At 38.3% G+C, this 23,582-nt stretch overlaps 2 protein-coding genes across 6 annotated transcripts; one reads left to right on the forward strand and one right to left on the reverse strand.

Annotated features, from left to right (window-relative positions):
* Positions 1-154: 154 nt before the first annotated feature.
* On the reverse strand, positions 155-9,066 carry LOC117418108 (eukaryotic translation initiation factor 2-alpha kinase 1-like). The gene is made up of 15 exons (XM_034030712.3): positions 8,630-9,066; positions 7,360-7,527; positions 6,950-7,086; positions 6,595-6,626; positions 6,355-6,454; positions 6,052-6,132; positions 5,661-5,760; positions 5,179-5,236; positions 4,555-4,945; positions 4,180-4,288; positions 3,728-3,834; positions 1,800-1,920; positions 1,335-1,414; positions 744-977; positions 155-440 (listed from the first exon to the last, which is right to left on the reverse strand). The coding sequence occupies exons 1-15, from the start codon at positions 8,769-8,771 to the stop codon at positions 309-311; spliced, it is 1,992 nt and encodes a 663-aa protein (XP_033886603.3). The 5' UTR covers positions 8,772-9,066; the 3' UTR covers positions 155-308.
* Positions 9,067-9,453: 387 nt separating this feature from the next.
* On the forward strand, positions 9,454-23,270 carry LOC117418174 (ubiquitin carboxyl-terminal hydrolase 42-like). 5 transcript variants are annotated; one of them, XM_034030847.3, is made up of 19 exons: positions 9,459-9,636; positions 12,088-12,343; positions 12,712-12,912; positions 13,053-13,163; positions 13,482-13,581; positions 13,990-14,057; positions 14,158-14,228; positions 14,462-14,544; positions 14,925-15,036; positions 15,222-15,362; positions 15,469-15,569; positions 15,785-15,938; positions 16,315-17,091; positions 17,329-17,432; positions 17,840-19,342; positions 19,758-20,077; positions 20,566-20,694; positions 21,088-21,169; positions 21,706-23,270. In XM_034030847.3, the coding sequence occupies exons 2-19, from the start codon at positions 12,097-12,099 to the stop codon at positions 21,707-21,709; spliced, it is 4,308 nt and encodes a 1,435-aa protein (XP_033886738.3). In that variant the 5' UTR covers positions 9,459-9,636; positions 12,088-12,096; the 3' UTR covers positions 21,710-23,270. The 5 variants fall into 5 exon arrangements, with proteins under 5 accessions (XP_033886740.3, XP_033886739.3, XP_033886738.3 ...); XM_059035521.1 differs by lacking the exon at positions 9,459-9,636 and adding an exon at positions 9,685-9,803; XM_059035520.1 differs by lacking the exon at positions 9,459-9,636 and adding an exon at positions 11,150-11,388.
* Positions 23,271-23,582: the final 312 nt, after the last annotated feature.

Consider the following 23,582-nt stretch of genomic DNA (forward strand, 5'->3'; position numbering starts at 1 on the left):
CTTTCTCAGAAACGGTGTATTTTTTAATACAAAGATCCAGGTGAAATAAATGTTGTCGGTGCCAAGGACCACTATCATATTACCTATGAATTCTTTTGAAAAATGAACATTTTGTATTGAGTGGTCTAAATGAATACAGATGTACTAAAGGGAGTTCTGAATACCCGTGTATGTTTATTTGAAGTTGTTTACAACTAGGAATACTGTACAAGCATAAAAAAAAGAATATATTAATGAAATACTTTACAACAGATTTTGACTGCTTTGAATAGTCACAAATTCACTCTTGGTTCTGTCTTAATTTTGTTTCATACATTTGATTCACGCAGTGGAGACGTAGTCCCGTCTCCAAAGCCTTTCTGAAGCAGACTGATCTGTTCTTTCAGTTTTACAATTTCTTCGCCCTGTTCATCCACTTTCCTTTTCAAACTGTGAATAACCTGCCAAGAAAACAAATACAAAGCAATTTTAATTATAATTTGTTCCACCAAGAATTATGTGCCCAATGATTATTTTCCCTCACCACAGCAATTCCCCCACACAGCCCAGGAGAACTGAAGATTCAGTGCGCGTCCTCCAACCCAAGCCAAGAACATTCTTTGATGAATTCACGATGAATGATAAATCAGTATTAAAATGAAATATTTACAAAAGCAAATGTGTTAAGACATCATTCTCGGTTGCAATACATGCAACAAACACGGTGGAATGCGAGGGTGCAGCCACACCCTGACAATCCTCACCTCTTCTGTGTGTTGAAAGAGCTCGCTCTGCAGTAGCTGTGCTGCACTTGGTCTGCAGGAAGGCGCCTCGCTGATCAGCAGCTTGATGTGTTTAGTGAGAACAGGCCACTGCTGAGTGAAGGAGCCAGGAATCATCCCCTCCCGCAGTGCAGTCAGGGTCTTCACCCGCTCCATCTCCGTTCCAAAAGGAAGGAACAGTTCCAGAGCCAGAATGCCCACGCTGTACATATCAGACTGCAAAGCAAGACACACAGGTGTGGCACTCAGTAACGTATCAGAAAAGGAATGTAGATTTTATCGTTGATAAATTTTGGAAAGGTTTGATTTAAAAAAATATATGTACATACAAAACTATATACCAGTATATGGAGCTGCTGATTCGTTTTATTTTTAGACTCATTTGCCCATTAGTTGCAAAACACAAACTTCAATAAGAATTACTCATGAGGAAAATATTACTGATCTGAGTTTGAAAGTGTAAATACTGGCAGAAGCCTGGTCAGTTTGTACAGTTCTATTGAGCAGTGTTATATTTTTTATTTGTATACATGAAATACATTTCCCATTTAATATCCAGATTCAAGGGGGCACCTTTGAGTCGTAATAGGATCCTTCAAGCTGTTCAGGTGCAGCATAAGCATAGGTTCCGACTCCTGAGGTATGTGCTGAACCTGAATGAAGATAAATATAGAAATCACAACCCATGCTTGTTTTCCTTTTTAGTGGGTCATTTCTTGAAAATATTCCTGCAGTTATCAAAATTAAAATGTAATGAATAATTACTCCGATTCAGGCGTGGTACTGAATACCACATTTAAACAATCCACTCCGAACGCACTAAATGCTCCAGGGGATTCAACCAGAGAATGAAAGTGCAGTCCAGAAACAACGCTTTTGAATAAAACACAAATATATGATCAAAAATACAATTACACACACAAAGTTTGTGGACGTTTTGTGGAGTCATTTCTTTAGTAAAATGCATCATTGTATTTATGTTTTCTAGTGGAGTTCATTTTATAGCACTCGCAAGAATATTACGTTTTAGTTACTCACCACTGGTCTCTGTAGTTGGAGACAGCTGTTCGTTATCTTCAATGATCATATCTCTGCAAGCGAGCCCGAAATCACCTATTCGGACATGGCAGTCGGGTCCATGAAGGAAAATGTTTCTTGGCTGAAAAGGGGAAGTACGTTTTTTTAATTATTTTTTATTGCCTTATTAAAATCAAATCCGGTACTTTATAAACTAATTAAAAAAGATTTTTAGTAGCTCACATTAATTAAGTGACTGGGATCGAATCTTTCACGCAACTGCCACTATTGGCTACTATAGGGAACCTTCACCATATAAAGGCATGGGATTTCAGGATCTTTACAAGACGTGCATCACGCTTCCGAACGTCATTGTTAAACAAACGTGGCGTTAACTTCTGAAAGAGTAAAGACTGTCGGAAAAGTTGTGCGATTGCCAAATGAATTCCAATAATGTTCATGCCAAGCTTCACGAGGCGATAGTGAAAGGGGAGTCAGGTTGCATCGGTGAATGAACCATTCAATATTTGGAAAAACTGCACCTCGTTCCTGGTGCTTCAAACACCTGATACAACACAGTATAGAGCTAACTTACAGTACTAGTCCAGGTCAGTTTTTGTTTAGTTTTTTTTCTTCTTGTCCTGGTCCTCAAAGAACATATAGAAATTTAAACCCAGACTTAATTTAGGTTTGAGGTGTCAGCACGTTTCAAAGTAGATCTGTGTTTTTATTTTGCTTGTTTTGTTTTTTGTACACTGTAATGAAATAAGGAATGTACTTCCTGTATAAAAGATACAATTTAGGACCAATTGAAATGCAAACTTTAGGGCTTGGCAGTGCTCCTGATCCATCTGGCTGCCATACACCAGAAAGAAAGGAGTTTACAATGCTTGCCTCAGTCGGGCTGATCCAGAAGTCAGGTAGGCTCAGCTAAACCATCTTACAATGGATTTTTATTGTTCTTTGTTCTTTTAGATTTTGTTATTTAAACTTGTCAAGTATTATCAGTCAGGATTTGGTTAAATACGTTTTTCAACATTCTGCACTGGTAGCAAGTGGATCATATTTAGGGTACCACAGCACTTGTGGGACAGACTGCTCATTAAAATCTTTTGCATATTTTTAGAGGAGACGATAGTTATCCGGCAACAAACTCACTATCCCCTGTTTTACTGCTAACCAAGAAAAAGGAGAACATTTTGGGGTACTACTATATTATACTTGTGAGATGGATTGCTCATTAAATCTTTTGCAGATTTAAAAAAAGGAGACAATCTATTCAGAGATACCAGGGTATTTAAGGTGTCTGAGTAAGGAAAAATAGGAAATACAACCCAAACTCCTAATCTTGCTGTAAATCATCGGTTGTCCATAATTTGTGCTGGGACTGTACATACCTGTATATGTATATGTATGGATCAATGCATGTTTGCTGCCCACTGGGATCTAAAGGGGGAGAACAGCCCTGCACCTGGTGATCGCACACTGGCCGACCATCACTGCTATTTGGACAGAGCCTCGGACCAAGTTCCATCCACCATGAATTTACATTCAATAGTTGACTAATTTAAACCAGGAGATTTACTAAACTGGAGTTTCTCCTTCAATTTGTTTTGGCAGGGTACCATTTATCCATGAATACTGTAGACATCGCTGTGAATTCAAGGCTGAGACAACAGAATAAAATGAGAAAATTTAGGGATGAAAACAGCGACACAGATAGATTGAATCTTTATGACCTGTAGAATTACCGGTAGATTCCAACGCAATACAGGTGCTGAGTCAGAATCAATTCTGCATATAGAAGAATAAAATAATTTTACCAGTAAGAAAACAAGCAAGAACCTAAGGAGAGAAACATTTCAACCACTGCTTCCCACAACTAAGCTGTGTTTGCTAGTTTTCTATTATAATTGTTTTATACCTAAGAATCTACAGTAATAACTCACCTTTAAGTCCCTGTGCATGACTCCCCTGGAGTGAATGTAATCTACACCTTTCAGTATTTGTTGAAAGATGCTTATTGTACGTTCAGCATCAACAAGGCAGTAGGGACCTGGTAATTAAATACATTGAATATTAATAGTTTATTATGTATACAATCTAATTAGCATGCATATGTGCCAATGGAAATATATTGATCTAACTAAACAAAAAATAAATAAGAAAATTGTCTTAATAATGGGTAGAACCATGTACCTCCCTGGCCCAAAGATTAGAGAACGGCCTAAAATATGCAAAGGATTGCATAGCTCAAGTGGAAACACGTGTGTCTGTTACTTGTCACAAACAAAAATACTTGAAAAAACTTTAAAGCAATGCTTTTGATTAAAAAAAGGGTTGTTCTGCTGCTTCAATCAATAACAATAAAGTCACCCGAAATCAATTTTATATCCCTCACCATTAGCAGCCGAGTTTTCTGTTGGCCCTGTGTTTCTTTTTAAAATCCAGTCCCGCAGAGAGATCTCACAGAGCTGCATCTGCATGTACAGCATGAGGTGGAACTGCACCTAAAAACAAAATATATATATATATATTTAGCAAGGTCCTCTTTTTCTCTAAACCACTAGAAAAAGAAAAGCACACTTGTGGAACTGCCATTTCCTTTTCTTGGGAGCGGTTGATGTAGTATTACTTACAATTTAAGCCTTTCTGAGACATTTAAGGTGATACAGAGCCTTGGTCCGAGTGACTAAATCTTCACTCTGACAGACTAAATAGTACACTTTGTATTTGATAGAAAACCGTACTGCTGTGCATGTGTGGAGACCCATACCTCCGAGTATCTGTGTACACGCCTGTCCTTCTGTGGGCACTGCTCACTCCAGAGCTGGCTGTCGCTCCCTGTGCAGGAGCTGTTATTGATCCAGTCCCCCCAGTCTGTGTGCGCAGACCCACCCGAGCTCCTGTGTGCATCGAAAGCTTCAGTCCTGGGGGATCCAATGTATGCACAGGGAATCACCTCCTCGGACTCCAAAGCTGCTTTACGACAGTGTCCAGATAAACCCCGGAGGCCATGCTTCTCCTCTAGGGGCCCATCGACCCTCTGAGATGCTGAGGTACCCTGTGAACTGTCCCTTGTCCAGTCTAGTTTGGGCAGTTCTTCTTTATTGATGGCTGAAGCACTGGAGTTGGCAAAGACTACAGAAGAGCTGCTGCTTTCCACACTGTACAGAGGGAAGGAGAAAATGTGTCAGCTCAATAACGCCTCTTTACTGTCATTTCCAAAAATATCTTGTTTTTTGCTATTAATGTTTTAACAAACATAACTTTTAGGTTATGTTTTTGACCACCAAAAAACCCATATAACGACTATAACAATGTACCACATTAGCCAATTTTGCATGAAAAGCTAAGATTTATTGAGAGTGTTCAATTAAAAAAAAAACTCTTTACAAACCCTTCTTGCATTGAAGGATTCTCCAGTGCTGGCAAATTACGAAAAAAGGGCGATGAGGCTAAAGATTGAGAACAGAGAGGGTCATTTAAGAACAGATTCACAAAGATGGGATCAAGTACCAGTTCAGTCTTCAACAATAATGCATATATATATCATGGCAGACCTACTTACAAATCAGTCTTTGTTACTGTCGGCAAATACATCTGCAACCCTTAGTAATGCAGACAAAATCTTCCATAGCAACTTCTAAATGTCAAACCAGCAATAAATGTGGCTGCTACACTATAACTGAGGAAAAGAGTTTGTGTAAACTGTTGTGTAAATACATTCTGTAGCAAGAGGGACATTTTTATGCCATAACACTTTATAATAGAATCAACACAAAGACACATACATACATGGCTAACATTTAAAATAAAATGTTACACAAAACCCTTGATAAAGTGTGCTGGGTGCACTGGTAAGTCTACACAGAAACGTACTTGTTACCAGCAGTGGCTGCACATGCTCCATCCAGGCTGTATGATACCCCACAATATTAGCATGTTGAAGACCAGCCAGTACTTTAACTTCTCTGAGGACCTGCGCCAGAAAATAAATAAATACATGCTGTCGTCACTTATCAGAGGTCAACACTATAACATTATGTATTATGCATTTGTCACTGTATTGTATTATGCATTGTTTTTACTGTATATCATGTATTATGCATTTCTCTGTATTTAAAGTATTATGGATTTTCTTGTTACTGCATCTTGTAAAGCGCTTTGTGATGGTGGTCCATACAGTATATATAAATTAAAGATGGATTGATTGAACACTGACCACACAGGAGGGAATCAATCCTCCAGAACAGTTTGAATAATAACCCACCTTTAAACAGTCGTCCCTTGTAGCTTTCCTGATAATAATTTTCTTCACAGCATAAAACTGACCGTCCAGCTTGTTTTTTACCTGGAAGGGAAATAGTCCTTCTTACTTCACAGTAAGACTGTCAGGTCACACTCATCTTAATGGTAGGTTTAGTAGTAAGACCCACTTGCTGTGCATTACTTCCATCAACCAAGTAGCTGTTGTTAGATAGCAGCAAGCGGAGCATTCTGCTTTCCCAACATGAACTCAAGAACTCTGAGAGAATGACCATTCTAATATAGTACTGGAAGCAAGCTGCAATACCTTAAATACTTTCCCATAGCTTCCTTTCCCAAGCTTGACAATCTCTTCAAACTCACTGAGGTATCGAGACGTCTGTGCTTTGACAAGTCTGTCTCTATTCCTATGACGACAAAGAAAAAAGAAATTGCCAGAAAGAGACTTTTTGTGAATGATTCCTGGGTCATGGGGATGTTATATTCACTCAATTGGCGACACATCAGTAAAACAATTAATTAAATTTAAAAAAAAGAAGCTCAATACCTGAGCATATCTGCCTCAGTAAGTCTCAGTTCCTAAAATCAAGGAAAGACAAGTTGGTATTAAAATGCTACCTCAAAGTTAGTGTAAATAAATACAAGCCATATCAGGCTATGAAGTGTCAGTACCATGAAAACATAAGGATCAAATGTTTGGCTCTCAAGCTAAAGCTGAAAGTGTACTATAAAGAGCTGTATTTAAGAACTTCCCTTTGTCTGAGATATCCAACTCCAACAGGGGAGGATGAAGCAGTGATTGTATATACAGCACCTACAAAGCCTGTATATATTTCATATAGCAAAACATGAAAAGTCTTCGGTCATTCCTACAGTCTCTTGTGTTCTGGCTGCTTCCCTACCTGTGGATGTAGTGTGCGGCTTGCTGCTTGGAGTAGCTCAGCAAAAGCTTGGTTGTGCTGCAGCCTTACGGTGCTGAACTCATCACTGAATGCAAATGGAGAAATCAAGTTCATGGCAGCCATTTTCTGACATATCACTGGAAAGAGGTAAATGCAAAGGAAAATTACTGGGATATCCACTACAAGGCAATGCATTTCTATAAACAAACAAACAAAGAGTAATAAATAAATAAAACAAAATAACTGTCAAATTGTTGATCTTAATAATGTCTGCTAACAGGCTGCAAAGGGAGTTGGGCTAGATTTATCAGGGAATGTGTTAGTCGTCGATGTTATAGTCTTCTTTAAGAACACCCTGCATGGGGAAACAAAGAGTGAGCGTGGTTAGCTCATGCTGTGTATTTAGCGACCTTTAAACAGGGCTCGTGAGCGCTGTGGGTCTTTCTCATAGATGCTGCACAGGTGTTCCAGCAGAGACCCCAGGAGGAGCTGGTTTGGAATCGCTGCAGTGAGCTCCGCCAGCAAGGGGGATTTCTTGGTGCCCATCACAACTTCACACTCGTCAGGTGAGTCCGATGCTGCAAAAAAAAAAAAAAAATGATAAAAAAAACATGAAAGAACTGCAGCATTTGAAAAGCTGAAAACTACAAACCCATACAATGCACTGTGAATAATCTATATTAGTGTTTCTCAACTTCTTTTTAAAACCAGGGGCCACTGCAAAGTTAAATATTCTGGGGCTGTTTTTAAGGTTTTCACCCTACAGCAAAGTTTACAACAATCACATGCTCATTTTAATCCATTAAAGTACCAAATTTATTTTTCTTTGAAAAAAGTTTAATATTTACTATATTTATGTCATTTGATCAATTACATTTTGACTCAACTTTTGCTCTTAACAAAATAACAAAAGGAAATTAAAATAATAAATAGATTCCAGTTACAAATACTCCAAACAATTACAGATTAGCCTGTTCTCAAATGAGGACAATAGCACTTCATGAGTTTAAAAAAATATATGGAAATACCAACTAAGGTTAATTCATCATTCTGTCTTGTTTAAGGGAGGGCGTGTATGGGTGTATGCCGTATCTACATTGCAACACACAGCCGCCCTTGGGCGCTAACAAAAAACAAAACAACAACAACAAAAACTAGTTAGCGATGCTTTGAAACACAAAAGCCTTAATGCGGATATGTGTAACAAAAAATAACAAAGTCAATATTTGCTTAAGAGATTTAATGCAACCTATTTATTGATTGATTTATTTTTCCACGCTTGTATTTCCAATGTTGACACATTTTATAAAATAATTGTGTAAAATCAGCGTCTTTTTGGATTATATTAAAATGATGTAACCCTGTATGCCAAAGAATTTTGGAAATGAGACAAGCTACTTTATGTAAATGAGCATATGAGGAATTCTGGTTTGAGGGGCTGGATCAGATTACCACATATTCCAGCTACACAGTACCCGTATAACCGAGCATACACCGCAACTGTTATTCCATTTACTAAGTGACATTTTTTAAACATGATCATTACAAAGACTGCTGTCACCAATGTCGACGTCTTTGCTCGTACAGTGAAACGTGTCAGTGTTACAGAATCTGCCCGGTATTAGTACCTGTAGCCTTGCACAAAACAACCAAACCAACATGTGGCACAGTTTACTTAACTGTCAAACTGAACTTCATCTTCTTCGGGAAAATCCAAGCACAATTTGTGATGATTTCTTCTGCCAGACAGTTGAGTCCCGTAGATTAACGACAGACCGCTCGCACCACCTTCTCCTAAGGGAGAACCTCTTCCATTAAACATTTCTAAATATATAACTCGCCTCAGTTTCTGTTAACTTGCAGACCAGGCGTCTACTGTACTGCACGGACGCGATAACTTTTAGTGACTATACATAAAATAAAAACATAACACCTTAGTTGTAGTGGTAGTCATAATACTCCGCGCAGATCTAACGTACTTCTGATGAAAAAATATATATATATAATAATTCAACAGACCCGAAAACAACCTTTCACCTTTACGGTTCCATTTGGAAAACCGGAACAACAACTCAAATTCAATTCAGTACTGTAACTGCATGATCTCTGCTAGGGATCATCTACAAATTATACAATTGGTTTGTCGAGTAAATCTGATTAAACTGTCGCCGATTGACAGTAAATTATTATTATTATTATTATTATTATTATTATTATTATTATTATTAACTTATTTGGCAGATGTCTTTGTCCAATAACAATACGTTTTATATTGGTACAACCATTCTAAAAACGTTTTTTGACAGGAGCAGATTACAGTTTATCCTCTGGTCCCTAAATGTATCTGAAGCAAGGTCTAAAAAAAAAAAAAGAAATTGACACGTGGTTACCGATTGGGTCGTTAAACTGTCTCGCCTGGTACTAACAGTGCAAAGAGAATACTGTTGAGAGGCAGCGAGCATTCATTTACTGTAATATAAAATGAATATTCACAGTAAAGAATGGAGAAGATGTCGGTAGGAGTCTTGCCAATAGCACCCCTACAGGCGCGGAGGAACGTTTTCCTTTCCCCTGCCTGTCTAACCTCGTGAATACCCGGATGTACTCGTAGCGCATGTACGTCATTGTTCACCGCCGGACTGTCGCGGTGTGTCGGGATGGGTTTTGACACCAGCACAATAAAATAGGTGAGGGAGATTATATATATTTTTTTTAACACTTGCTTCATCCACCAACTGTGTAGCGGGAGCATAGATGGATTTTAAACCATAATCCTTTTTCCTTTACACCCTTTCTTCGCGTTACGTTAGTCTCAGTGCGGTGCCGGGTCTTGTGTGGAGAACACGGAACACCGGTGAATTTAAAATTCCTAGGCTTCCTTGATTTAAAACCCGTTTTTTAATAGATGTGAGCTGAATGTAACTATCCACCGACTGCTGTCCCACACTTTTAAACGATATTGGTGATTTTAGCTCGGCTCTCTAACCCACGGCGAACAACACTAAATCAGTCGGCAGATCTAGACCATATTGAATGAAGTCCTTGTTTTAGTTTTATTGTTACGTTTTGCGTTGCCATGGCGTCTCTAGTATCACGGCGGTTCCTCGTATAAACAAGTCACTTCTGCCACTAGCTTAACTGTGAGGTTCTCGATCGTTTCAGTGTTGCAAGTTTATTTCTTTCTTCCTTTTTATTGTTTACTGTACTGGGCCTTGTTGGTAGGCGTGTACAGGTGCTTGATAACAATGGTTGACCTCGCCAGATCCATTTGTGTTTACATTTTTCTTGGTACCTATACGGTAGTTTTATGATTGCTGTTTCTGTCGTACGTGTCAAGGTACCACGGTTTTAAGCAGGTTTCAAATTTTCAATTCAATTCAAATTTATTTATATCGCGCCTTTCATATCTCAAAGCACGTCGGTTAAAACAGAAAAGAAGTATGCAGTATCAAGTAGTAAAAACGACAAAATAACAATTCATAATAATATCAATAAATAATAACAGCGTGTATCTCTTCCGTAATAAAAGGTGCATTGTATTTGAATAATTGTCAGCTATTGGTGTGTGTTGATTCATTTACAGTAAATAACACTGACACATTCAAACGATGCGGTACAGTGTGAGTTTTTGTGCTTTTTAATGAGCTGTTGAGAATGTAATGATATCAGTTATTGTTAATGTTATTTTTCGGTCTTTATACGTTTCTCTTAATAGGGAACGCCCTTAATATTTCGAGCTTGGTTCATTTTGTAGTATAGTGATACACATTTCCCTCGTATTTTCGATTACCTCAATGTCGGTAGTGCAGTACACAACATGCACAGTAGGTTGCGGTGGTAGATCGCTATAGAATTTCCCCTCACTATTTGTTCTTGTTTCTGTTGCCAATGTATTGCGTCTGCTGTTGTAACATAGGGAGGTTGTATGTTCGTATTTTTTTGGTGGGAATACTCGTTTGACGAAAACAAAAACCCAACTTGAAGATGTAGTTTAAAAGATGTCTAAAAAAATAAAAATCACATTATGATGATATGTTACTATTATATATTTAAACATGATTTGTTAAAAGAATGTCATGCATGGGGATATGCAGTGGTTTGATCAAAAATAGAAATACCTGATGTGTGTACCATTCCTGCTTGTCCTATTATTATTATTATTATTATTATTATTATTATTATTATTATTTGGCAGTCACCTTGGACAGTACAGGGTTACAATGCAAAATGAATATTTAAATACAGTATAGTTTACAGTAAGTGCAAATTATACCACTAAAGTACAATATGAAATAAGATGCAACAAGTTATACCTACAATTACATAATAATAGTGCAAGGATAGTGCATCAGCTGAGGATCCAGTAACATGGTGCATAGGTCATGCTAATATAGTATGTAGTAGGAGGATCAAGAGATCTACAAGTGCAGTCTAAACAGGTGAGTCTTGAGGAGGTGGCGGAAGGCTGTAAGAGATGGGGCAGTCCTGGAGTTCTCTGGTAACTGGTTACACCACAGAGGGGCTAGGGAAGAGAAGGAGCGGGCACGGGAGAGTGGAGGGAAGGCATGACCAGTCGGCCAGTAGAGGAGGAGCGAACAGGGTGACGGGGTGTAGGGAGACACGAGGGATTGGAGGTAGGAGGGGGCGGTGTGGTGAAGAGTGGTAGGCAAGAACCAAGGGTCTTGAATTGAATGCGAGCAGAGATAGGTTGCCAGTGAAGGGTGCGCAGCAGAAGGGTAGCACGAGAAGAGCGAGGTTGGAAGAATACAAGGCGAGCAAAAGAGCTGAAGGGGGAGGATAGCAGAAGCAGAGATACCAACAAGGAGAGAGTTACAGTAGTCCAATCTGGAGAGTATAAGAGCTTCGACTAGGAGTTGAGTGGAGTAAGTAGTGAGTAAAGGACAGATTCAGTAGATGTTTCTAAGAAAAAAGTGGCAGTGCATGTCAGGGAAGAGATGTGTTGGTTGAAAAGTGCATTTGTATCCAAACTGGCTGAAATTACTGGTATTTCATACTATAGTCAATAGGGTTGACTGTGTCATTCAGGAAACCGCTGAGTAGTTCTTTAAATAAATAAATAAACTATTCAGGACTTTGTTTGAGAGTTGTTGTTAATGTTTGTTTGTTTTTTTCACCAGCAATGAACAATGACAATAGTTGACAAACCAAGAGAGACTTCTGAGTCTGGTCAGTCTGAGCCCTCTGGCTCCCTGACCCCCTCCTCCTCTGGAGACATGGACTCAAGCTCAGCGAGTTGGGGCACTGTATCTTCTGCCTTGGACGCCCCTAAAAGCAAAGCCTCTTCTGTAGGACCGACCCCGGGAGCTGCTGTTTATTCCAGTAGTACAGCACCTGGGCAAGAGAAACCAAAACCCACCATACACAAGGATCAAAGTAGGTTTCGAAATTTGATGGGAACAGTGTGTGGGCACATAAGTAGAATTGTGTCACTGTTCAAGTGGCACAACAGTGAATTAATCTGATGTATTACCGCTCTTTTATTTGTACAAGGACCTACTTGGGACAAAATCTCATTACATAAACAGCTGTGTATGGCATATATTATCAAAAACCTGCAATGAAAACTCTGTAGATGCATACAACTGACTTAATTTATTACACTTATTTATAATGGCACTTACAGTATAGATTGGCTGGAGGAAGCTCTACAAATGAGTAATTGCAATAAATGATCATTATTAACAAGCATCCCACATTGTCTGGCACTTACTGTATGCGTATCCTTGTTCCACACTTGGCAGGCGGCGGAGATGGGATCGCTTCTCCACAGAAAGTTCTGTTTCCAGTGGAGAAACTCTGTCTAAAGTGGCATCAGATGCATCGGATTGGAGCGGGACTCCAAAATCTGGGCAACACTTGCTTCTTGAACTCGGCTCTGCAGTGTCTCACCTACACAGCCCCCCTCGCCAGCTACATGCTGTCCCGTGAGCACTCCAAAACATGTAGGTGTCTGGGCTTTAAAATGGTCAAAGAAATGTACTTTTTTGGCATTGGCCATGAATAACCTTTCGAATTATGATACCCATGTCATTTTTGCCTTTTATACCAACAGACACATTGTTTATTTGTTTTTTTCTTTAAGGCCACGAGGCTGGATTCTGTATGATGTGCACAATGCAGAATCATATCACCCAGGCCTTTGCCAACTCTGGAAATGTCATAAAGCCCATGTCTGTCATAAATGACCTAAAACGTAAGTAATATTCAATCCTTGTTTGGTATTCTTGACCTTTTTCTCAATATGTATGTATTCATTTGGAGACTGATGGAATGTTTGGGCACGGAAAAAGCAGAATAGATCTACCAACTTGTTTCATTATAGTACTTGTGATCATTTATATTGAAGTTGACCGATCATGAACATAACATGTTTGTTAGCATGTTTTTAGCACTAATATGAGGCTAAATGTACTAACCTGTATATAACAAGTAGTAACTGGGTTTGGCATCAGGCAATGGAATTTGTAATAAGCCGTCCTTGAAACAGTTTTAACGTCGTTCTGATTTTTAGGTATCGCCAAACATTTTAGATTTGGGAGCCAAGAGGATGCACATGAATTTCTCCGCTACACTATTGATGCTATGCAAAAATCATGCCTCCCTGGAAACAAGTAGGTTTAAAGTACTGGTATAAGCAGAGGGCCAATTTAATCATTTTTGTTAACCTTCCTATGGCTTTGCTCCTTTTTTGTTTTTCGGCTATTTTCAACCCACATTGGGTTTTCAAAAAAAAAAAAAAAAAAGTCTGTGGTCAGAATATTGTACTTAGGCCAATCATACCCCAGCCAGTATATTTTTACAAAATCTTATCAAATTAAATTGCAATGGAAAATTGTCCAGTGCTTTATTTACTCTGTATAATATACAAGTCCCTTATTAATTCACATTTTTAGAGGTGGTCCTTGGACAAAGAGCTTTAATGTATTGTAATTTACTTGTCATGTTTCAGTCTTAGTGGTTTAATATTAATGTTGTCTACTACAAAGAGTGTGAATAGTAACTGTTTTTTAATTGTACAGGTTGGACAGACAAACACAGGCCACCACATTAATACATCAGATCTTTGGGGGCTATTTGCGGTCCAGAGGTACATTACATGAGCAATAAATGCATAGCTGCATATTTTTATATATTTTTTAAAAATAAATACTTAATTTGATATTTAATAATTCGTGTTTCTATTTCAGTAAAATGTCTGAATTGCAAAGCGGTTTCTGACACCTTTGATCCATACCTGGATGTTGCTTTGGATATTAAGGTATGCTCATTTTTGTGGAAGGGAAAGTGTTGCGCGCCTTTCTTCTGAACTCAATACGTTCCCAGTTCAGCAATGTAGTAAACAAAAAAATTAAATTAATCCTTGTTTTATATTAACTCTTTAGAGAAGCACACTTTTTTCTCCCCCAAATAACAATATTTTCTAAATTGTATTTTTCCAAATAAATCTGTGTAGCACTACTAGTAAGTTGTTGGCGTTTTTTCTATTTCCAGACTGCGCAAAGCATCACCAAAGCACTTGAACAGTTTGTAAAACCTGAACAGCTGGATGGAGAAAATGCTTACAAATGCACCAAGTAAGGGGATAAAGCTATTTTGATTTTGACCTACAGTAGGAGAGGAAAGGTTGGGGGATAAGGGTTTAACAAAACCAAAACCAAGTCGTGCGTATCTGGTGACACTTGAAATACCAAGACTGAATGGGCCATTCAATGCAAATGTTACATGTTGAGATGTCGATGTGATTTAATGGCCAGCCTTAGATTCGTGTGGTGGTAGGTCTATCCTAAGGCATGGGCTTGCTAGTGATGACTTGTACAAAGAAACAAAAGTTATGTTTTAGCACTGAAATCGTACAAGCGGTGAGGGTAGAACTAATAACAAAGCACGACACTCAGAAGTGGTTTCTTTTTTTAATATTAATTCTGTTGTTTAATTTAAACTTTGTGTCATTAAGGTGCAAGAAAATGGTTCCAGCATCAAAAAGGTTTACAATACACCGGGGATCCAATGTGCTTACCATCTCCTTGAAGCGCTTTGCCAACTACAATGGGGGCAAGATCACAAAGGTACCAGCAAATGTATTTTATATATTTATTTGTTTCTTGATTTATCAATTGATCTGGACTTAAATCGGTTTAACTGTATTTCGTTTTTTATGAAATTGTTCTGCAATGAGTGGTTTTTTTTAGCACAGTATAATTCATATACCAAATGTTCAATGTGTTTTCATTAAACCGTTTTTGTTTCTTAGGATGTGAGGTATCCAGAATTTCTGGATATTCGTCCGTTCATGTCACAGTACAATGGGGAACCAATTCTATATGGCCTGTATGCAGTTTTAGTGCATTCTGGGTTTAGCTGCCATGCTGGACACTACTATTGTTACATAAAGGTAATATACAGATTTGTATCCATATGTAAGTGTTTGCATGACAGCAAGTTTTACAACTCAAATTCTTGATGTCAACAAGACAATCTGTTTATTTTTATTACCTCAGGCCAGTAATGGACAGTGGTACCAGATGAACGATTCTATAGTATCCACTAGCGACATCCGGTCAGTACTCAATCAGCAGGCTTATGTACTGTTTTACATCAGGTAAGTCAGGAGTCTGACCTTTTTATTTATTTATTTATTTTATATATATATATATCAGTCATCCAGTCTTTTTTTTAATTGCAGTTAATGAGTTAGTATGCAGTTCATCAAGTGGTGAAATAAATCCAGGCAACCATTGAAGTAGTTTGACATGTTAAGAGCTTTGTTACATATATTACTGTAATAGTAATAAGCTTTGTTTTGGTGTATTTCAGGTCTCCAGATATGAAGAACGGAGGAGATTATAATCATTCCGCACGCCCCCCAGGACAGTCCTCCCCTCGTCCCATAGTGAGTCAGCGCCTGGGTGGCACCAAGCAGCAGACAACAGGCTTCATTGGACCGCAGCTCCCCCCTCACATGACTAAGGTATGTTGACACCTATCATAGTCTAAAGTAATTCTTTTCAATACGATGTGTAGGGTCTGAAAGTGAAAGGGCATTTTTATTGTACTTTCCTTAGTGATGAATTCCTTTTTTACTGTAAAACTTCCAAGTGTGGCTGGTAAATCGGATCATCTGACCAAAACAGTAACATTTTCATTTTTATAGTACAAAAGTAAAACAAAATGTCTGTAGAATTAGGCTATTTATTATTTATGTAGTAAACTTTTTATTTATGCAAGGTCATATTGAAATTAAATCTCTTTTACAAAGACCTGAAAGCCGTTGTTGCTTTAGTATTGAAACCTGTTGGTTTTATCCTTTTACATTGGAGGTAAATATATTTTTTGTTTTCTTGCAGAGTTCCAACCACATCAATGGAAACGGCTCCATGAAGGAGGTTCCCTGCAGTTCCAAGGCGAGTGCCAGCAACACTGGTATAAACAGGATGGGGTCAAGCCAGCCTTCCACTTCTTTCAAGAACCGCGCACTCAACAGGCCAACCATTATCCCAGAACCCGCTAAAAGGCCAAAGCTGACCTTCCAGATTGGACAGAGCAAGTTAGCACGTCCTTCCCATTCCCAGCCCAACTTTCACAGCAGCCCCCTGGACAACCTGTACAAACCCAGCACTTCCACATCCACCGTCACCTACTCATCCATCGCGTCCTCCTCTTCCTCTACTGCACAGTCTACCTCCGGAGCACCCAGCTGTACGGCTCCTGGCACAGTACCGCGAGCCGATACACCCCCTGAGCCCCCTCGTTCCAGGGTGAATGGCGCTCCTAAGCATAGCGCCAGCTGCCTCGTTCCGTATGCAGAGGAATCCTCGGAAGAATCGGACGAGGAACCCGGTCCAGTTACAGAGAATGGGCATGCAAAGCCCCTCAATGGAACTGTTAACGGAAATAGATTGGGCACATTCCCGACCTCAAGTGCTACTCGTCCACATCCAGACCTCGGAAAAAATCGTTTGGGTGTACCTCATTGCAAGGCAGAGTTGAACGGCCTGACCACTATGGCAGTGGAGTCTGAAGATACAAGGCTCAAGGTTGAAACAGTGAGCTGCCCATTGAAGCATAGTAAACCCATTCAGAATGGCTTGCTAAAAACCAACGGTTTTAAACACAGTGATAAGGTGAGCTGGGGGATTTTTCATCCTGTTTTAATAAATTAAATAAATAGATAAATAATTGGTTTGGAAAATCATTGGAGGAGGTGCTTTATTTAAGAGTGAAGATCTCCCTTTTTTATGCATCCAGTTAATTTAACATAGTTTTTTCCCCACATAGTTCTATATCTATAGATTTAGATTACATTCAGATTTTGAGAATACCTAGAGTTTAAAATGTAGTCTGTCTACTGTATTTTGCAGCTACCTTCTGATGCTTCTAACACACTGGAAAGCATTGGTACCAGTCCTACAAATGGACCAGAACCCACTAAAAGGCAAAAGCTAACTTCTCATCTTGAACAGAGGTAAGGAGGATTTGAGAATCAATGATGCATGAAAGCTCCATAAATTGGAATGATCTAACTGGGCGATGATGGCACTTTGTCCCATGCATTATTGAACCCAAGAGCATGTAGATTCTGGGTCATTTTAGAGTGTCTTCAAAAAATGTAGCCTCTGGGGGGATTTTATGCAGCCATGGCAGAACCTCTTATAATCAACCTTGCTATAAAATGATAACTGCTATGCAGATTTAATTCAGTGATGTAGGACTTGGCTTGAGAACTACAGCTTCAGACAGGTGTATCTGTCATGGTGTTTTTTTTATTCGTTATGCGCAATCCTTGTATTATCAGGCAACTAGCAATTTATTTTAAAATGACATAATTTACAGGAGATATTTTTCAATATATATATATGTTTCTCCTTACAGTGAAGAAGAAAAAAGTCCTCGTTTGCCCTCAAGGGGGACAACTTTTCCAGCAGCTGCTACTGTTGTCAATCCCTGTGTGGACAGGGTTCAAAATCTGGAAAGTTGTTCACCTGCCTCTCGTGTAGATGCAGTCAGGTCTCCAGCCCCTGAACTGTGTGATAAAACTCTTCTTGTTCAAGAAGAAAGGGCTGGCAATACTACCATGAACAGCAAAATCTTTCCCCTTGACCCTGGCGTTCCTGCGAATTGTAATACTGATAACAAACCAAACCCTAATAGGGAAACTCAAATGTTCCAGATAAAGAGTGAAAGTAAGCAACCTCCAGAAGAGGTTCCGATGACCCTCAAACAATCTGTTGCAAGTACAGAGGATCCTGTCCAGCTTCAAACGAGGCATTCAGATAACTTCACTGGCTTGAAAAGTCCTGTTAGCTGTGAAAATGTTGGCAAACATGTGATCTTAAACACTACTAATTCTAATATATCTCCTGTTAGGGACAAAGCCAAGGATCAGATGAAGACATGTCTTGAGACTATAAAGGAAGAAAGTCAAGAAGCCATATTAGAATGCAGACAGTCCCCAGGGAAAGACAGGTGTGCTGATAACAGGAAGCTGACATCTCGGACATATGAACAGCCGAGTACCTCAGCTCAGTCTGGTAGCAAGGAAGCAGAAAGGGAGGAGAGAAGCAAAATCACAGAAGTCCATTCGCGTAGCACAGAGGAAGACAAACCTAGAATATCTGACAGGGAAAATCATATAAACAAATCATCCTGTCTTTATAACGAGAGATATAGTCAAGATAAACGTAAGCTTTCTGAGAAGCACAGGTATCATGATGCTCGATCTAGAAGTAGGGAAAGAACTAACCACAAAAAGAGTAGGCTGCACGATAAAGATTATTATCCCCGTAAACATCGATCCCGTAGCAGAGATAGGTCCCGTAGTAGGGATGGGTATTATAGAGACAGAGAAAAGGGCTGGAGGTGGGAAAGACACACTTACCACAGCAGGGACTCTTACTACAGGTCCAAAGAGGACCTGGACTGGAGGTTCCCTCAAAGCGATAGAGATTATGAGAAGTCATCCAGTCACTATAACAGGGACTGGCTTCACAAGGAAGAGCCTTACTCCAAGCCTCGATGGGTGGACAGAACTACAAGCAAAGAGAACTGCTATGAAGACTTTGGTAAACAGCCCCATGATTACAATAGGGGCAGATTAGATTCCAACCATGTACCACCTTCCTCCTCCTCCTCCCACTATTCCGAGCATGTCAAGGACAAACGCACCTCGGGCTCTAGTGGGAAGAGCTCAGAACACAATAGCGAGCGTCCAAGACACGAGAGCAGACGGCACTACAACGACCATGACACTGAGGATAGCGGCTTGGAGAGGAAGCGGAGGAGACAGCCGCGGGACGAGTCTTCAGAGGAGAGGAAACACAAAAAGTCAAAAAAGAAAAAGAAGTCCAAAGATAAATACAGAGACAGGGACCACAGGTAAGTGTCAGTTCTACTTAGCAGCAAATTCTTTGTTTTTTCTTAAGGATATGTAGCTAAAATGAGCTTGCTCAAAAAGAAAGATGGTACTCACACATCAAAGCTTCACAGCGTTACAAAAAGCTATACCAAAGCCTTGTATAGTATATTTTAAAGGTATGCAAAATTGGGTTTAAGTTCCTATTCTTTTATAAACCAGCATTACAGCAAGGTGTCATTGACATGGAAAAAGACACTGTGGATTGAAGATTTAAGAATAATCATGAATAATGAAAACATACTGTGAAACAAAGCTGATATCATTCTAAAATGTATATAGGGCTTCTGTTCTCTTTTCTTTGAACAACCTTTTTCTTTATACAGAACAAGTACAAGTGTGCAGCTAATTGAAAATGATTTACTTGGTTTCATACAGAAGTCACCAGGATTCTTCTGAAGCAAACTCTGACAGTGATTCATTGAAACACAAGAAAAAGAAGAAAAAGAAAAAACACAGGAGAGATGATTCGGATCAGGAGAAAACCCAGCACTCCCAGTACAGGAAGCAGGACTCCAGGTCTGGGGATGAGTCAGACAGCAGCAGCAACAAGGCATCCAAGAGCAACAACTTCAAAGGAATGGACGGCAGGAGAGACGGTCAGAAACCGTATTCAGAGGAGAAGGAAGAACTATCCCATAAAGAAAAGAATTCCCGAACTGAGAGTGACCATTACATAAGCAGTGAACATCACAGAGGTGGGGCGCGAATATAATCGTGTGTTTTTCTTTTGAACTATAAGATTATAAATGTTATAACTCTTTTTTGTTTTTAAATGCTACATCATTATCCATTGTAATTGTAGCTTTATAGTGGGGTTTTTGTGTGTGTTGTAATTTATCTATTGAATGTAATACAGTACTTAACCAGCAGGTGGTGCTGGTTCATTGGTTTCTTATAACTAAAAGAATGGGTTCTGAAACACATTTCCTTGACTCAGTGTTTATACTGTGCGTGTTACACATTCTGTTAACTCAGGCATTTGTCAAAATTACTACAACTTTTGTTTTTTGGTTTGCCTGGCTTGACAGAATGACTAACATACATAAACATGACTCAGTCTAGCTCAATTCATGGGTTATTAACAAAAACATATATATGATGTACTTTAGAAAATATTATTACAGGTTCCAATTAGGTAATGTGTCTGCAAAACAGTGAAGCTGTTTTTTTTATGTTTGCGTAGGTTACAGGTCCCCTAGATCAGATGCTGAAATGAACAGGTATCCATTAAATGGAGTTGACTTGGAAGCAAAGAAAAAATCTGAAAATGGAGCATACTGTCAATCTTCTCTCAGTCTGGAGATTGAAACAGGTAGGTTGTACACCTCGCTAAGTTTCTCATTACACTTGAAGAAAGTTGCACACTGCAGAACATTTCCGTTAAAAAGCCAACTCATGACTAATCAGCATAATACTGTGGGCAGATGTTTTGCGTAATGTAGTTTAATATATCAGTCAGAATTTTGAAAGGCGTTTTTTTTTTTTCTTTAATTTTTGTCTACATATTTTGAGTCAAAACAGAGATGTGAAATGACTTTGGCAGATCGAAAGATCCTACCGAAACAGAAACTAATTTAACCAGCACTGTAGATACAACAGGAATAGGTTAAACATTTTATTGTTTGTATTGGAATTTCCCTACTAAACAGATTAGCCATTAGTAGCTAGCAAGCATGTTTGATTCCTTTTTTTTTTTTATAAATAGAACAGGTAGTCACTCTGGATGCAAGGAGAACAGAATGCAGTCTGAAAATGATTCCTCTTACAGAGACACGGCCAGGTGCAAAGTATGTTGTAGCCATTTAGATCACCCCCAAGACTGACCTGAACTTTCTTGTTTTTTAGTAAAAATGTGACTGTAACACTGCAGACCGTTTTTGTACTATAGAAGACCAGTAAATATACGTATGTCCATATTTCAGTACAGGACTCCTAATATCTTGGTATTTCTGCAAAGTTACCAGTACGTAGTGCTGAAAGAGTTCAGCATACAGTAGGTTGCTCATTAAGAAAGCCTCCACTGATATAATAGGTGAACTACATTAATTGTGCTGTGTATATAGTTAGTTTCAGGAAATTCTTATATGTTAGTACAGTTCTAGTGAATCAAAAACTACATAACAATCCAGGTTTGGTTGAGGACAGTAAGATATATAGATAGATGGATAGATATTTGTAAACTGCATTTAAATCCTAGTCTTTTTAAAATAAAATCATATTTCTGATCCTTTTTGTGAGCAACACATTTTGTCTTTCACAAGTCTGTGTAAATTGCATGGCAACAGTACAAACTCAATGTGTTTTTCTCTAATTTCTTTTGCAGGTGAGCGACAAAACATCTGACATAGAGGAAACTGCTCACTGATGTGTCAGTCTGAATGATCCAGTCTTTTTTATTATTATTTTTTAAACTGAAAAGACAGTTGGGAACTGTCAGTTCTACACTACAACAGGCCTTGCACAGCATATTTCATCTATCTAACAAAACGTGTCAAATTAAGTTGTTGTGTTTTTCTTTTTTTGAGCTGGCAGAGACTACAAGTTTAAATGGATAAATGGTGAGATCAGTCTACCTTTCTTTTTTTTAAGCTTTGCAGTGTCACAGAAGCCATCCCGACATAGCGTACATATTTAAAGACTGACTAATGGATCGGATCCTTAAAGCGGTGCTTTTAATCCTTGGAAATACTGCACTGACTTACCCCAGAAGAATTTTACAACTGTATCTTTGGGACTTATTTTTAATTTACACTTTAGTGGTGTTAAATTCATTTTCATACTTGGAACACTGTAAAATTTAAATAGGATTACTGTATTGTGTATAAAAGAATGATGCCCTGGAATTTAACATCTCAATTGCTGCTCAACTACAGACTCAGGATTAATTTCTACTTGTGTTTAAATGTATAAGAAAAGGAGAATGAAAAGAAACCACAATCTTCATTGTGGAATTGTTGAAACAATGCTTTGTTTCATTACACGAAGTATCCAAACAAATGTAACTTGTGGCAGTAATCCCTTAAAGAAAATTGTTATAGGTCAGTCGAGATATTTTTCTGTCTAGATCTTGAACTAGAGACTAATCTGGTTGGGTGCTTTGTTTCGCCGAAATAACAAACCTTTTTGATCTTAGCAGTTCGAGAAAATCTAACTAGTTTCACGTTTTCTAATTAAAAAAAATATATATATATATATGTTACCAATAATGTTATACAAATGACTAAAATAATCATGCATTACATTTTTATTTGTTCACGCACACTTTTAAAATGGAATGGGTGTATGTGGTAATGCTGTGGGATTTCTGTTGGTAGGTTTATTAAAACTCCATATTTAAGTTTATAGTTGCAGATAAAAATGATACTGTGAATTTATTTTCAGAATACTACCATACTGTATTGAGTTATGTTTTACTATAAAATGGTCCTGTATCAGGAAAAACAGATTTTTTTTTATTATTCAACAATATGGTTCACAGCTGTACTACAGTGTGCTTATTTAAATGGGTCTGATTAGCCTATTTTCTAGTTGTAAAGAAAAAAAAATCACCTTCTACCCTTTATTGTACTGTAGCATGTAACATTTATATAAAATGTAAAATATATATATATATAAACTTAATGCACAGTAGTGTTACTGGTTCAAATCACATGCTCCTACCAGAGGAGTTAATTCTATAGCTGTTTAACTCAGGGGTGCCAAACACAAAGCCTTGGGCAGTTTGATCCAGCCCTCCAAAGCAGAGCTTGCCATGTGTATTGATTTGGTTTTAGTGTTGATCAAGACAGCACTTAATGTCTTCAGAAAACTTCATCGATCACTTAAAGCATTTTTTAAGGTGATAGCAAAAAGGCATTTGTGGCAGAGAATTGGGTTTGACACCCCTGCTCCTAATCCAGGAAACAGGAAACAGAAAGCAGAATGGTCCATAAAAGGTTTGCCACTGTACAGAAAAGTCAAAAACAATTTCACACTTGTTTTAGACAGCTGCCTTTAATGTATTCACAGCAGTATAAATGTTGAAAGAAACTCTGTCAAAGAATCTTTACTAATAGAAAATTAAATAAATGAGCATTTGGTATTTTTCAAGCAATATTCTAGTCCTCTGTTAAAAGTATGGTTTTGACATGTATTTAGTTTGGTTTCTAAATTGTAATTAAGCCTTTAATATAAATTGGAAATATACATATTATATGTATA

The sequence above is a fragment of the Acipenser ruthenus genome, chromosome 13, assembly GCF_902713425.1.
Source record: "Acipenser ruthenus chromosome 13, fAciRut3.2 maternal haplotype, whole genome shotgun sequence".
Classification (NCBI taxonomy): Eukaryota; Metazoa; Chordata; class Actinopteri; order Acipenseriformes; family Acipenseridae; genus Acipenser; species Acipenser ruthenus.